Below are 14723 nucleotides of genomic sequence, written 5' to 3' on the forward strand. Positions count from 1 at the left end.
TTACTATGATCCTCCCAACAACTGTGAACTCCTACCTCTCAGTTAATGCAACCAAAATACTGAAGGTTGTTGATACAAGCCCAACAGGGATTAAATCAAGCTGTGAATCTGGTCAGGTCCAATCTCAACTCACAACTATGTCACGGATCAAACGGCACAGGGCTCACAGGAGCAAGCAGAAGGTTTCTGAATGCCAAACAGCCACTGCTGCTCAAACAGATGTTAGCTGCACCACCTCTGATATCCGAAAATCCCACCCAACACCTACAACATGAGCCCCTGCTGACAATCATCATCCCCACAATGCAGCAGCTTACTAACCATGTTACCATTTGTTTTGTTATTGTGGTTAACGCCTATGCCTCTGATTACAAAAAATATTATAAAGGCCGACATAAAAACAAACATAATCAATCAATACAGAAGAATACTTACTGTGAAACCTGAGTAAAAAATGTTAAGTTGCTTACAGAATAAGTATATTGGCTCAGCACATATTCTAAAAATGTCACGCTGATGCATCTATAAACAGCAAAAAGCAAACAGACTTAGCAGGCAGCAGAAGGGGACGATAGCATTCAATGCACAGTTTTTTTCCAGGGGGCTTAGATAACAGAAAGACAAGCAGGAGGGAGGCTTCAGGATGACTGCACATGAGGACTTTTTAAATAAAACCCATCACACTGGTTGCCAAAGCTAAAACACCGAAAGCAACACTCGCCTAAAATGTCTTGTCTATTAACCTATGAATCATATCCAAAACTGGCATGGGCCCACTCACAACTGACACGTGAAGCTTGAGGCAAACATTTGTTCTTATGAAAGCTGACACTGTCAAAGAGTACACTTGAAAATATCATAAATGAAGGTTTTAGACATGGCCTGGCTTGTGGTAGCTTTATGTAAAATGAGCATTAACCACAGAGCATTTTTTTACCAAATAGGACAATATTTGTGCATAGAAAATAGGCCTGCATGAATTTAAAGTATACTAAATACAGTATGCATCTATAATGGGTTTCAGTTGAAGGTAACCGTGTTTATGCAAATCATATACATTTTAATCATGTGTTCAGGGAATATAGTGCTACCATGGAAAATAACATCAAGAGATCAAGGGAAGTGAGGAAGAGGAGACAGTTTCTGTAACACAAACAGATTGTATAACTGCCGCGCCTTCATGTTGTTAGTCACATAAAGACAACATCACACCTTAAAGATATTATTGTGAGAAAATGATTTTAACAAGATTACTAGTATATATGCTTTGTCAACGTGTTGTGCATCATTAATAACACGTTTGTCGTCATAGAAATGACTGCCGTTTATCTCAGTCACACTTTATTATTTTGTACGTTAAGCAGCTGTGTTTAATATATTTTCACACCAGTGGGCGGCTGACATTTTTGGAAGTGGTCCGAAGACTACAAAGGGCTTAATTAAAATCCTAATGCCACTATGTGTTACCCCACCACCACCACACACCCTGCAAGTAACCAAGGTAAGATGCACTGATAAGAAAGAAAAATAGGACATGCACAAACAGCATTTCCACTGAGATAAAAACACATCATCTTGTATGTGAGGATGTGGTTGATAGGGGCTTTTGCAAGCTCGAAAGATTGCCATCCTATCCCAAGCAGGCTGCTCTGTGGCTGCTGCGCGACACTGTCACAGGATGGAAATGAGTTACATTTACAACATTGCTCCGGAGGGGACCTAGGGCACTTTCCAAGGTGCTGGGAGCAGAACTACCTCCATCCGCAGCTGGAACCTAGAAGTCATTCGCTGCTCCATTTACTTTGAAGTGGAATATCAAATATAACACAACGTTCCAGCAAAGCAAACAATACCAAAACTGTGCTGTACCACTGTCCCATTTTAGCACGGACCATTTCCTCCCTGGTTACAGGTTACAGTCACCTTCTGGGGATTCAAGCAATGCAAATGACACAATGTAGAGCGGAGCCTGCTGCAATGCCAAATCCTGCCAGCTGTGGACCAATAAGTTTCACAGCAGTGCAATGGTGAGCTGAAACAAGTTTGATCCAACATTAAACTTGAAATAGGTGACCTGTGCTTGTGGGTTGTACAAGCACAGGATGAATCAGAAATCAATTAACTTTAAAGGCATGCAAATCTAAAAGAAATCAGTCAAGTGAAGTGGCACTCTGCCGTACAGCTCTGTCTGCCTAATGAGTAGTTGCCTCACTTTAATCAATCAAATTTCATACCACATAATCACAATGACATGCCCTCTATTAGAGGTCAGTCTGCTTGATCTGTGTTCTGTTTCTCCCCAATGAGTGGACTGGTACTGACGCTGTATCAGCACAGTTTACTATTCTTGTTGCTGTGTCTGTCTGACAGATTAATTAGTTTGAGTCTGCACTGTTGTGGTCATATGGACACTGATGCAACTGTGAAACATTGTTTCTCTACAGTAATATGCACTCGTGGAAAGTAAATAGGTTCTGTGGTTAAGGACAATTTTGATGTACTGTACTTCACAAAAGTAACATCACAGTGTGAAATAAAAATACTACACATCGTACAAGCGAGGTCCTGCATTCAAAGTCTTACTTAAGTAAGAGGGTTTATTGAGATTATTAAGAGCATTAGGGGTGGCACAGTTCATGAAAACACATCTGAACCGTTCGGTTTGCTTGTCTCCGTTCGGAGCGTGTGTGCGTCGCACGGTTCGACAGTTCATGGCATGCGCAATGTAGCCTTGTGCCCGTATGTGACCTCAGACCGAGTCCCCAGGAACAGCGCCATGTCTTAAAGCAACCATGGGCTTAGCAGCCAACGGTGGAATTGCACCCATCTGGCCCAAAAAGACTTTTCCCATTGACTTTGCATGGCGAAAAAAACTATATTTCCATGGATACATTTTTTTGGGGTACATCAATTTACCAGCCCGAACGCTTAAAGGGTCCTTGTTTAAAACGTCACGTTTTTTAACATTTTTAACTTTCGCTAGTAGCCGAATCCAGAGTTATTAAACTAGGCATGATGAACGAGCATGATGAACGCGAGCAGACCCGTCATGCACTGTGCTTGCTCATATGACCATAGGTCTCATACTCATAGGTCCTGTAGCTGTAATAATGGATATAGCTAACGGTTGTAATTCACCATGTGTTCTATTAGTACATCCATGGTATTATCTTATGATACATCCGAGGGCTGTGTGCTGTAAAGCCTGTAACATGGAGACGAGAGATGAATGGATGTATTAAGAGAAGCTCTGTTCACGAAACTGCAGGCTAACCTTAGTAGCTAGCGCTAGCTAGTATCTAGCTAGTAGCACGACATAATGATTACATTTCCTTGGTTGTCTAAATACATCCATCGTTTATTTAGCATGTTGAAATCATCAATGTCTTCTCTCTTGCTGTATTAAAATCTCCAGCCCGGTCTCATGGCAGTTCGTGTAAATGTGACGTTATTTTAATCTATTGATACGTGTTCACGGAGACGTTTTTGTCGGTTTTTACGTGGCGGACAACACGAAAATGTGAAGTAATGTATTTCAATGGGAAGCACATTTTGTGGCCACAGCACGAAAATGGTAGGGAGTAATATAAAAAGCCGAAAATCAGTGTTGGGAGATTGGTCGGGGTGGTGGAATGGTCAAACAACACAGGACTTTCACCCGGGCGAGCGGGGATCGCGTCCCGCGTGTGGTGCTTTGTTTCCCGGGGATGGTGTCCCTGCATGTGGCGTTTTGTCCCGCGTGTTACTGTGGCGCGTCTCCCAGCATTTAAGGCGCCCTTTCCCCGTAAGGTTTTTCCTAAACCCAACCTCCGTCATCCCGTTATTGTGGTGCGTCCCCAGCGGGCCGCCTCGTGGGCGGCTCCCGGCTTATGGAGCTTCCTTTTCGGCCGCCTCCCAGCATCCTTTCCCCGAGAAAATAACGTGATATTTACACGTAAAAAACGAGAAAAACATCTCTGTGAACACGTATCAATAGATTAAGAATAACGTTGACATTTACACGAACTGCCGTGAGACCGGGTTGACCTAGCTTTCCTCAGAAAATCCCATGTGCTTAAAGTGAGAGAGAGAGAGATGGGGGATGACATGCAGCAAAGGGCAGCAGGTTGGATTCAAACCCGCGCCACTGCAGGACTCAGCCAACATGGGGCGAACACTCTTACTTATTAATAAACCCCTGGATGTTTGAACAAAATTTCTGCTCATGTCCAAAACTTTGTGCACATTCAAAATACATCTGTGTTCTCTGAGATTTGGAGGAGTCGTGATATTTTGAGAAAAATAAAGTTATAAAAGGCTATTCCAAGAATAAAGTCACTATATTTCAGAAAATAATCTACCTGCATCATAGTCTGCTGTGCATTAAGTGATTGCTCTGCTGATAAGGTAGATCACAGACCTTCTGACAGCCACAGAGCCCCGTTTGGGTCTCTGGTCTCTGAATGAGACAAATAGTTTAGCTAGGGAAGTGGCTGTACGCTGCTCTACATCGGAGGTGGAAAACCGAAACTACTGCTGCAGAAATACACGGAGCACAAACACAACACATCTGCCGCAGCATGTCCACAGCTGAGCGCGTCCATAAACCTGAAGCTGCCCTGCATTTTACAGCGAGAGTGGACACTAAAGCGTGTTTTACACTAACCGCAGCCGAGCTGGCGCGTGCATATTTGACGTCATGAAATCAATTCATACCTGCGCTGGTGGTCGCGACACTAGTTGCAGTCTTCTCCTGAACACCGGTGGCGCTAATGAGCAAAGGCTACTGACGTTGCTCTTTCTACTGGCTAGAAGAAGAAGAAAAAGGTAAACAACGGCAAAACTGGCAGCAGCATTCAAGTGAATGCTTCGATTTGATTCAATGGCCTACTTCATCGGATCAAGCCTTTCATTCACCATAAAAGAGCTCATCTTAACCCAGTAAGTTTACCAGAGAGACTTGCAGTCACTCTGAGAGTCCTGGCATCCGGTTGTCGGCGAACTCATCAGGTCTCCTGTTTCCGCTTTGTCGCGCGCCGCTGGAAAAAAAAAAGAGCCGTGTGCGACCTCGGCTAAATCGGACGCGCCGGCTGGATATTACATCATTTTGACGTCACGATGTCGCGCGCCACCTTGGATGCAACTAAGACGCGAGGAAGGAAGGCAAGTGAATGACTCGAGGAGGCAATTTAAGGGCTATGAGATGCGCCGCTTGTATTTGTCAGTAATATGCATGGCTTCCGGGAAGGCTACTCTCGTGTATCCTCACCTATAGCTCCTCGAAGATCCCTCCTCGATGCTCGCTCCTCAGTCATGGTTCACAGAGGAGGGGCAGAACAACTTCCAGTTATCAAATAAGAGACATGAGATGCAGCCTATGTTTTAGATGTCAATGAATTGTTAGCAGTTCCACCAAAGAGACAATTCCTCTCTTAACTTCTCACATGATTTTACATAAGTAACAGTTTGGGGCCCAAAGAGGTAAAATTATCCAATATTTCACAAAAAAGCAAATATTCAGTTCAATGTCCAAAGATTGAATGAAAATGTATGTAGCAAACATCGTTTTCATTTTGGACTGTAAAAAAAGTAGGTAAAACAAGCTCCAGGTCAACTATGTAGTGACACCTATGTCACAGGTGCAGGTTTTAGGTGGAACAAAATGGTGGGGCAACAACTAGCCTAGCTACTTTGCGCAGATCCAAAACAAGAACATTACAGAACTTTATAATTTGACATAATGCGCTATTTCACATTGTCCCACACAGTTATACACAGGTGATAATCCGACAGAGAACATACCTGTTCTCCTCAACGTGCCGTTAAACTGCTCAATTCCCCCGCGTGTCTGTGCTGTGTATTTGGGTACCAGTTAGCTTGGTTTCAGCAATTTTACCATGTCGTCTTGCTACTTTCATGTTTGGTAACGTTAATCCTCTCAGAACGATGCTTGAGATCTTGAAAGCCTGTTCTTGCCCACCTACCTCCTCCGAATAACACACATATGGTGACGGGACGCAAAACAACGTCTTCTCGGTCAAGCTAGCAGTTAGTAATTAGCCAATCAGATTGCAGCATACAATCAGCCCCACAAGGCGTCTTTGGGCATGCACATTGTTGTTTCCCACACTCCAGACACTTAACATTGCAAGATCCACAAACTATTAAAGGGGTGATAGAATGCAAAACTGATTTTACCCTGTCATAGTTGAATAACGACAGTTCGGTGGGTAAATAGGACATACATAGAAGCTCAAAATCCCATTGACACCCCTTTACTATGAAAATCTCCTATTTTGAAACTGTCGCTGAAAACGGGCGAATCTCAACAAAGCTGGAAGTTGACGTCAACCTCCCAAGACCTGTAACTTTGTCACGCCCATGGGTGTATTAAGAGAACGGTCACGCCCCAACATTTACATAGGCTACACAACTGACCTGAGATCAGGTAGACTTCTGAATCTAGGTCGCGTAGATCTCTGCTATTCCATTACAAAATTCACTTCTGAAACTTTTTTATGCGAGAAATCAACCATGTAAAGCTCAAATATGGGCCGCTTTACGAAAATGGATGGCTAATTGCTAATTTTTTCCGACTGTGTGTCGGAGTTCAGCCGCCGGTGCCGCCTGTGTTGTTGCCTCGCCGCCTGGCCTGCCTTCCTTCATAGACCCCGGCCCGCTATGAGGTACTTGGAGCTCCGTCACAGCTGGCAGCCTACAGCACTCCATACCCGCGCAAAGTCACTGTCTGTTGGGCTAAAGGACAACCAAACGCTGCTGCTCTGACAAAGCTCCAGGGCCTGCAACTCCCCTCTTACTGCTAGCTAAATGGCCCGTGTATGTGAGCGACTAACCTCGCGTCAACTGCCACCTACAGTACCTGTAGTAGGCATAGATATATGCTGTAGTAGGCTACTGCCTACTGCAGGTTATCGCGAGGCTAGTGACAGAGCTCAGATTGGGAATGTTTTGTTTTGCCCGGGCTATTATTATTTTTTAATAACGCAGGTTAAAATACGGGAGATTTATGGGAAAATACTAATATGGGAGGACGGCGGGAAAGAAGGGTAAAATACGTGACTTTCCTGGCCAAAAACGGGATACTTGACAGGTATGCCGACACAGTCTTACCAAATTTGCAATTGGCCATTAATTTTCGTAAAACGGCCCATATTTGAGCTTTATATAGTTGATTTCTCGCTAAAAAAAAGTCTCAGAAGTGAATTTAATAACGAAATAGCCCAATAAACAATGTATAACTTTGCAGTGTCTGAAATATGAGACCTGCTGTCGAGTCTCCCGTGTGTTTCTATGTAGTTTGCTCAAACCAATCAGCACGTAGCTCATTCTGAATATTCATGAGCAAACCATATTTGGAAGAAAAGCTCTTGTTCCAAATAGAGCCATATTCATTTTGCTGCCTGTATTTATGTACGTTTACTGGAGTAGGATTTTGAATTAAGGACTTTTACTTGTAATGTAGTCTTGTCACACTGTATTGGTATTGTTACACAATTAAAAGATCTGAATACTTCTTGCACTACTGGTAATATGTCTTCATTAATAGCTGTTGTGTAACAGAAAATTCTCAGTTCAACAAGACTGCACATATTTGCACATATTTTTTAAATATTTGATCACATTGTTGTTTCTCTAATGCACCAAAGTGTCTTTTTCAAGTACACTCACAGTAGAACATTTTTATGAAGGCTTTCTGATTATTAAAGCATGTTAAGATGGAAACTAATGTGACTGGAAGCTACAGTATGTCTGTGTGTGTGTGTGTGTGTGTGTGTGTGTGTGTGTGTGTGTGTGTGTGTGTGTGTGTGTGTGTGTGTGTGTGTGTGTGTGTGTGTAAACTCACCATCTTGCGTTGACACCAACCACAGACGCCACAAAGAGCCACCAGCCAAACAGCACACACTGTCACTGCGAGGGAGACCAGGAATACACTGAGGGACACTGAGCCTGTGCACACAAACACATACAAGGAATGATGCAAGGAGTGATGCTTTTTTTTTGCATACATGGTTTCATTTTCTTCATTTCATTTCATTTTCTTCACATGGAATTTTTGCAACAGAGCTGATTGTATGCCACAGTAAATCATGTTGTCAAAGACGGTAGAAAACTCTCCCTCTACTTCTAATTCAATAGCCAGGCAGAGCTGCCATTTTTACATTCTGTCATAAGGAGCTGAGAAATACAATCTCATCACTACCCCTTTCATGCCGGAGCATTTCAATACTTTTCCAATAAGGGCTGCAGCCAGGCATCACTCAGTTGCACACACATCACTGTCATGGTGTCAGAGCTTGTTAACTGACAGGCTGAAAGTGAAGGGAGGAGGGGGAGTAAGGCTGGGCTGACAATACAAGAGAGCTCATGATTAATGGGTATCAGTAGATGCCCAGTGAGAGAGGTGGCTCTGAAAGAGAGTCATAAAAAAACATCATCTTTTGCTGAGAGAAGGTGTGTGTGTGTGTGTGTGTGTGTGTGTGTGTGTGTGTGTGTGTGTGTGTGTGTGTGTGTGTGTGTGTGTGTGTGTGTGTGTGTGTGTGTGTGTGTGTGTGTGAGAGAGAGAGACAATTCACACCTGCACCTGTGCGCCTGCGTCTGTTTACATGCTGGTTATGATACTGGTACAATAAGTGGATCTAAACTCGTGAGCACTTTGTGTTTCAAGTTGCACACATTTTCAACAATTCAATGGCCTTCACTTTAGAGGACAAGGATATAAAGCCTCATTGAGCTTTGATATGCACAGCGAGAGGATGCTAATGTATTCAAATTCGTGATTTCCCTTCTAACAATTCTGATTCCTAAATATACAGTGATAAACGGGTGTCAGAATGCATTTTAACACCACTGAGTGACAAACACTGAAAAACATCCATGCTTTCCTTTCAATAACATGGTTTGTCTTCTTCCCAATTGCTGTCTCCTTGCCTTCCTTTGCTTGTCACAACTGGCCTTTTCATCTCACTCCTCCATCTTTATTCTCCATCTCGCCATGTCCTCTGGGAACAGACTAGCTCCAAAAGGAGGAACCGTGGTGGGTAAACTTGTTTCATGTTGAAAATAAGAACAGGATCAGCACTGTATTCCACAGCCTTCAGTCAGCCTCCATACTGTTTTGAAGTTGACAGGACACCTGAGGCCACTTGAAGTCAGAAAAGTGAAAGTTCATACAAAACAGCACAGACCATGGACAGCAAACTTAATGACAGGTAGATAATGATTGTCTACTGTTAGACAGTCCTTTAAAATCTTATGAGAACACAAATCTAAGTGTGACTGTAACCAATTAGTGAGTGCATTTACACAGAAATGTATATGTAAATGGCACGAAAAAAACAGGAAAATCTTGGGTTGTGGATGCGAGAATGTACAGTATACGGTAACACTTTACTTGAAGGTATCTACATAAGAGTGACATGACACTGTCATGAACACATGACACAGTCATGACACATGAACCCTAACCCTAACTCTAACCCTAGACATAACTTGTCATGACAAAAACCGAATGACACTTACTAAAAGAAGCGTTATGTCATAAACATTTATGACTTGTTTATAATGTTTATTGCACGTTCATGACACTGTCACGTCATTCTTACGTAGATACCTTCAACTAAAGTGTAACCAGTATACTTTAGGGAGAGCTGGAGGTGAGTCTTCAGTAAAATAATTTTACTCTGTTCTTATGTTGATTGTCCTAATGTCAGACATAATAACCATCAAAGAAATGTATTTATAATCCTCATGCAAAACTGGAAATGGCTGTCAATATACATGGTTTTACCAACTGCTAATTTTTACCTGCCAATGGCCGGTTCATGCTATCCCTCTTAAGTTGGTTTCAGACAGCAAGCGGTTGGCGCTGCTGCCTCTATTGTTTTCGAATGTTAACACAGCAGTAGTCTCGCATTGCCAGACCAATCTCCACAGCACTGTGTCAGTGCTGGAGTATGGTCTGACTACACCCTTATTTATTCTGGGATAGGGGACAAAATGGCACCCTGGGCTGCGCTAAGCCCAAGATGCAGCAACGTTGCCCTTGCAAAATAGATAGCGGAAAAGGAGGGACAGCAATGTACACCCGTTGAGCCAGAATAGCACAGTGACAACCCTTCCACTTTTCATATATTATCTTTAATGCCCTGTGGAGTTTTATTATAAGCAGAGTTTCTGTTTACACTCAGTGCTTGCTCAACAAATGCATTTCCCTCCTCAGAAAACATTTGCAAAGCTAGTTTTTCTAAAAAAAAGTTTGAAGCCTGCATTGTTTACATTCATGTTTAATTGCTAGCAGTTTTCTTCTTCCCTGCCTTTTTGAGTACATTTTTGCTTGCAGGTACAAAGTGGAGCAACAAAGTTTTCTAACTGCGTTATGCACCTTAGTGGATTTTTGGAATAAAGAGATCAAGGATGGCATTATCTGTTGAATAATCATTTGTTTTCATTGAGCTACAATGTAACCTTTTATGCTTTAATCTACAAGAGAAGTGTGTGTGAGGTGCATAGGATAAGAAACATAAGTCAACTACAGTAAAGGTTTACATTCTTCATCGAGTTGGGACCCTACAACATCTCTTCCAAAGTAGGTCCTCCAACCAGCCTTGTACTGCCTGAGAAATAAAAATCCTAAACATCTTAAACATCACACACTATATGAGTTTATCTCCTGACAACAGCGACTGCTCCCGGCTGGAAAACACTCGATCCGACTCGACTGATCTTGTTCTGATCGTGAAGGTATGGCTATCATCAGCGTAATAGTCGTTACAAGTGACCTTCCCATTATTTATCTACTGTCATAGAGACTGCTAATGGCAAAAAGGCACGTCCATGCCCTCCTGAACTTGAGAGGGTCAATGAAACATAGCCAGCTTATGAATGATGAATATAACTATTCATAGATGTACAGAAATAGACACAGCTTATGTCCTCTGCTACTGTATATTCATAGAGAGGTCAATAAAGTTGAGTGCATTAGGTACCACGACATCAGCAAGGGTAGCAATGGATCTTAAATAAGGAACTGTTCTCCAGCTAAGGGCATCTATGGTAGCATCAGTGCTTAGTGGCTCGGTGATGGATGTTGTGATTTCTAAAGGGCTTAGAGAGTCAGGTGGATATGTGAAAGCCAGCAGCTGATGTAGGGCCCCACATCCTGTGCTCTTCCTGAAGGTCGGGGGGAAGGGGTGAAGGGTGGTATGGTTTATGATCTGTGTCTGTCATGAGAGCTGATGGAGTAAAAAGCCTCCAAATAAAATGCAGCATCCACAGAGGCCATGTTTCGGCACTCAGTAAATGGGCAGCTGGATTCCCACTTCATGGAATATAACTCCCTCTTTAAAAGCTACAGAGGCAGTGTGCAGGCAGTGCAGAGGAATAAAAAGAAGGAAATAGACTGTGTTTAGGTATTAGGGAGATATGCAAATCTTCAGCACTATAGCTGTTGAGAAAAACAGGCATCATTAGAGTAAGAGAAGTCTGCACTACACACAGCTATCACAGCACTCAAGAAATTCAATTCATCTTTCCCTTTGAGCAAAACAAAACTTTCAGCTTGAAATACTCAAACGACAGTGGTGGAATGTAACCAAGTACATTTACTCAAATACTGTACTGTTAAGTAAGGAATAAAAAATACTGGAGAGCGATGAATCACATCTAAAATGGCAGGACTCGGTAATACTGACAAGTGAGCTGAACAAGCCATTGAACCCTTTGATCAGAAGCCTTAAGAAGTCAGAGCACTCTTGAACTTGAAAGTCGCCTGTTTGTTTTAGATTTCAGTGGCTATCTCTTTTATATGCACAAAAAAGAGAAAATAAAAGGCACTATGCACTGGGGTAAGTAGCAACGGTGATGGTGTAAACGAGCTTGCAATAAACCCTCTGCCTGAAGAAGACAACAAAGACCAAGTACTGCTGAGGTTAAACGTGGACACAGAAGCAGAACTTGTAGAAAGGAGTCTTTAGTATGGAGTGCTCTTAGTGCATAGCAGCATTGAGTACAACAAGCATTACTGTGGAGAGTGGGACTGTACACATCGGTGATCTGGCCCACATGCAGTGAGCTAAGCCAAGCAGTAAGGGACCAGTCCTCAGGGGTAGAAGAAATTGCTAATTGGACAGGCGGAACTGGAGCAGTGTCCAGTCAGCAAAGCTGCCACACCGCATCTTTATGCTCTGACTGAGGTGGAGAGGGCAGTGCCTCAGAAGCTCTGGGTGCAAAGCTCACAGCCTAATCGCCACTTCAAAGTGCCCCCTCCTTGTACTGGAGTCTGGGTTCTGGCCGCTTTATAACCACTGAGCTGCTGTTGGGGTAATCCTCCGATGTCACTCAGATGTCTTTACAGATCTGACCCTCTGAGGCAAAATCTGTGTGCAACAGCAAACTGTTACTTACTTCCAGTTATGTTGTGATACTAAGTGTTTCAAATTGCTTCCATCTCCATCTCTTCTGGCTCAATTCTATGCTGCAGCTTACTGCTTTTGTTTTGGAGTTATTTCTCAAGACAAAATACTGGGTGGTTGTAAACAGCATGTGCATTTGGAATCGTTCAATCTAAATATTTCCCCCCATGCTCAATCGCACAAGATAATTTGTGTTGGAAGAGCGTAAAATTCACAGATATGAATAAAATTATTAACAACAATTATGGTGGTTCCAGTTAAATAACGTCATTGTCAAATAAACTGATGAGATAAGATTTCACACAGTGAGCTCAGAGGTGGTTGCTACCAGTGCTGTGGCATGCTCAAAGGATGAGCTATTGTTTTGGCATGTTTTAGCCCATTTACTGTTGTTGCAAAGCCAGCCAGTCTGGCAAGACTAAATAGGCATTTGCTTGAGACAGAACGTCATGTCAAGTAGGATGCATGACAGATGATTGACTGTTCTCTCCACCATGCAGACATCATTGTGAAACCTTCCCACAGCTATTTGAAGGAATGTACCATTGGACATTAGTATTTGGATTTTGGGGAAAAAACACTGCAATTTTCTGAAAATGTCAAATATCTTTTAAACTATTATAAAGTTGTGGAATTGTGCTTCATTTCTTTTACAAGGTTTAGGGATTGTCAAGCAAGGTCATTTTCTCAGCCTTTCCTATGGTTTGCTGGTTGGTCATCATGTTTTTGGGCTCAATAAATTCTCAGTGGACAATTCAGTTTTACAGATGTATACTAATACTTTATTTACATCACATTCATGAATTGGATTTTGGCAGGGAACTCTTACAAATGTTTGGATGTCAGTGCTTGCTACCACCCCTTAATGTTACATTAACACGCAACGAGAAACAACATAGACAACATAATGTGATCTGTGATGGATTCACTATCTAAAGTAAGTTGGCAGCAAAATTCAAAATCAAATTGATCTGGCAGGTATGGCGAACATCCATTCATCTAAAAAGCTCTGGCATGCTTCGGGAAATTGATGGTATAATATTGAGTTTATGCAATTTGCAGCAATTTGCAGTACATGGGAAAATGATGGACACAATTCTGGTATGGTCCTTTAACCACTTAGAAACCCCAGTCCACAATGGACACTAGAGCCCCATGTACTGCAAATCACAGGGATGTGTAGAGCAACCAGTGAAATTTTGACAGGTGGAGAGCACCTGTGGTGAGAGTGAGTGTCTCTTGCATCCCCTGTAGGCTACAGAGAGCTTTGGCTGTCCTCTGTCCCTATATGCTCCCTGTGGCTCAGCTGCAGCACTGCTGTGCTGTCACAGAGGCTGTTTCGCAGAGAGAGTAAGACGACTGCCACCCACGTTCTGTCTGCTCTCAGATGAGGGATAAGATCCATCTCAGTCCAGTGACAAGCCGGGCTGGAGTCGGACCAGCAAGACGTCATGTGACACATGCCTGCTGTCACCTATAATGGCACCATCATCTTATTAGCACCTCTGACAGTGAATAGGTGAATCACCCATAAAAGCCAATAAGATCTGGACACTCGGGGTATAAGTGAACTGAAGCTGTGATAATGTTTTAATATAGTTACAAGGGAACACAATTATTGTTTCTATGACTCTGCCATACAACTGATGCTGAACAGATGCTATTTTTAACCAGCACACTAATATTCTTATGTGACTTGGGCAAACATTACATTTCATAATGTATATTTATGAGTCCTTAGCTATCAGATAGTCTAATGCTTAGATATCATTTGGCGTAGACCATTTTATATGTTTAAATTATTTACGTGACAACAAATATAATAACCACATAAATAAAATGTTTTATACGTTAAATATTCTGTTTTCTTATCAACTGTATGCTAATGGTAAATACTCAGGAGTGTCTGTGAAAAACAACCAGCAGCCTGCTCACAGTAGGATGCTCAAGGAATAGCTTAACTTCTGTGTGCAAGTCAGGCTGTATAATACTCAATAGTCAAAATGACATACTGCAATAAAAATAATAAAGGTGTGATTCCTGAATATTTTTCTTTTCAGCACTCTTAAAGAGGCATATCAAATATCAGCTCTGCTTAATGACTTCTATACTTCTTTACAATACCTATTGTTCTTCAGACTATCCTTTTGTCAGAGGCTGGCCCCTTCATAAAACTATTACTATTTGGAATGTTTTAGTAAAAATTGTGAAGCCCTAGTCATGTTGAGCTCATTTACTTTACAGGCATGATCTCAGTGGGAGGTAAATGAATATTATTTACTTATAATTAAATTATTGATGAGTGGTATAGAT

General features: G+C 42.2%; 1 protein-coding gene across 1 annotated transcript in view; it reads right to left on the minus strand.

The window, feature by feature from the left end:
- The window catches only part of syt7a (synaptotagmin VIIa), a 77176-nt gene that overhangs the window by 40021 nt on the left and 22432 nt on the right, over window positions 1–14723 (minus strand). The window contains exon 2 of the mRNA XM_039808838.1: window positions 7844–7947. Coding sequence (XP_039664772.1) covers window positions 7844–7947 — 104 coding nt within the window. The remainder of the gene's footprint in view (window positions 1–7843; window positions 7948–14723) is intronic.

This window comes from Perca fluviatilis, chromosome 8 (assembly GCF_010015445.1).
Source record: "Perca fluviatilis chromosome 8, GENO_Pfluv_1.0, whole genome shotgun sequence".
NCBI classification, from domain to species: Eukaryota; Metazoa; Chordata; class Actinopteri; order Perciformes; family Percidae; genus Perca; species Perca fluviatilis.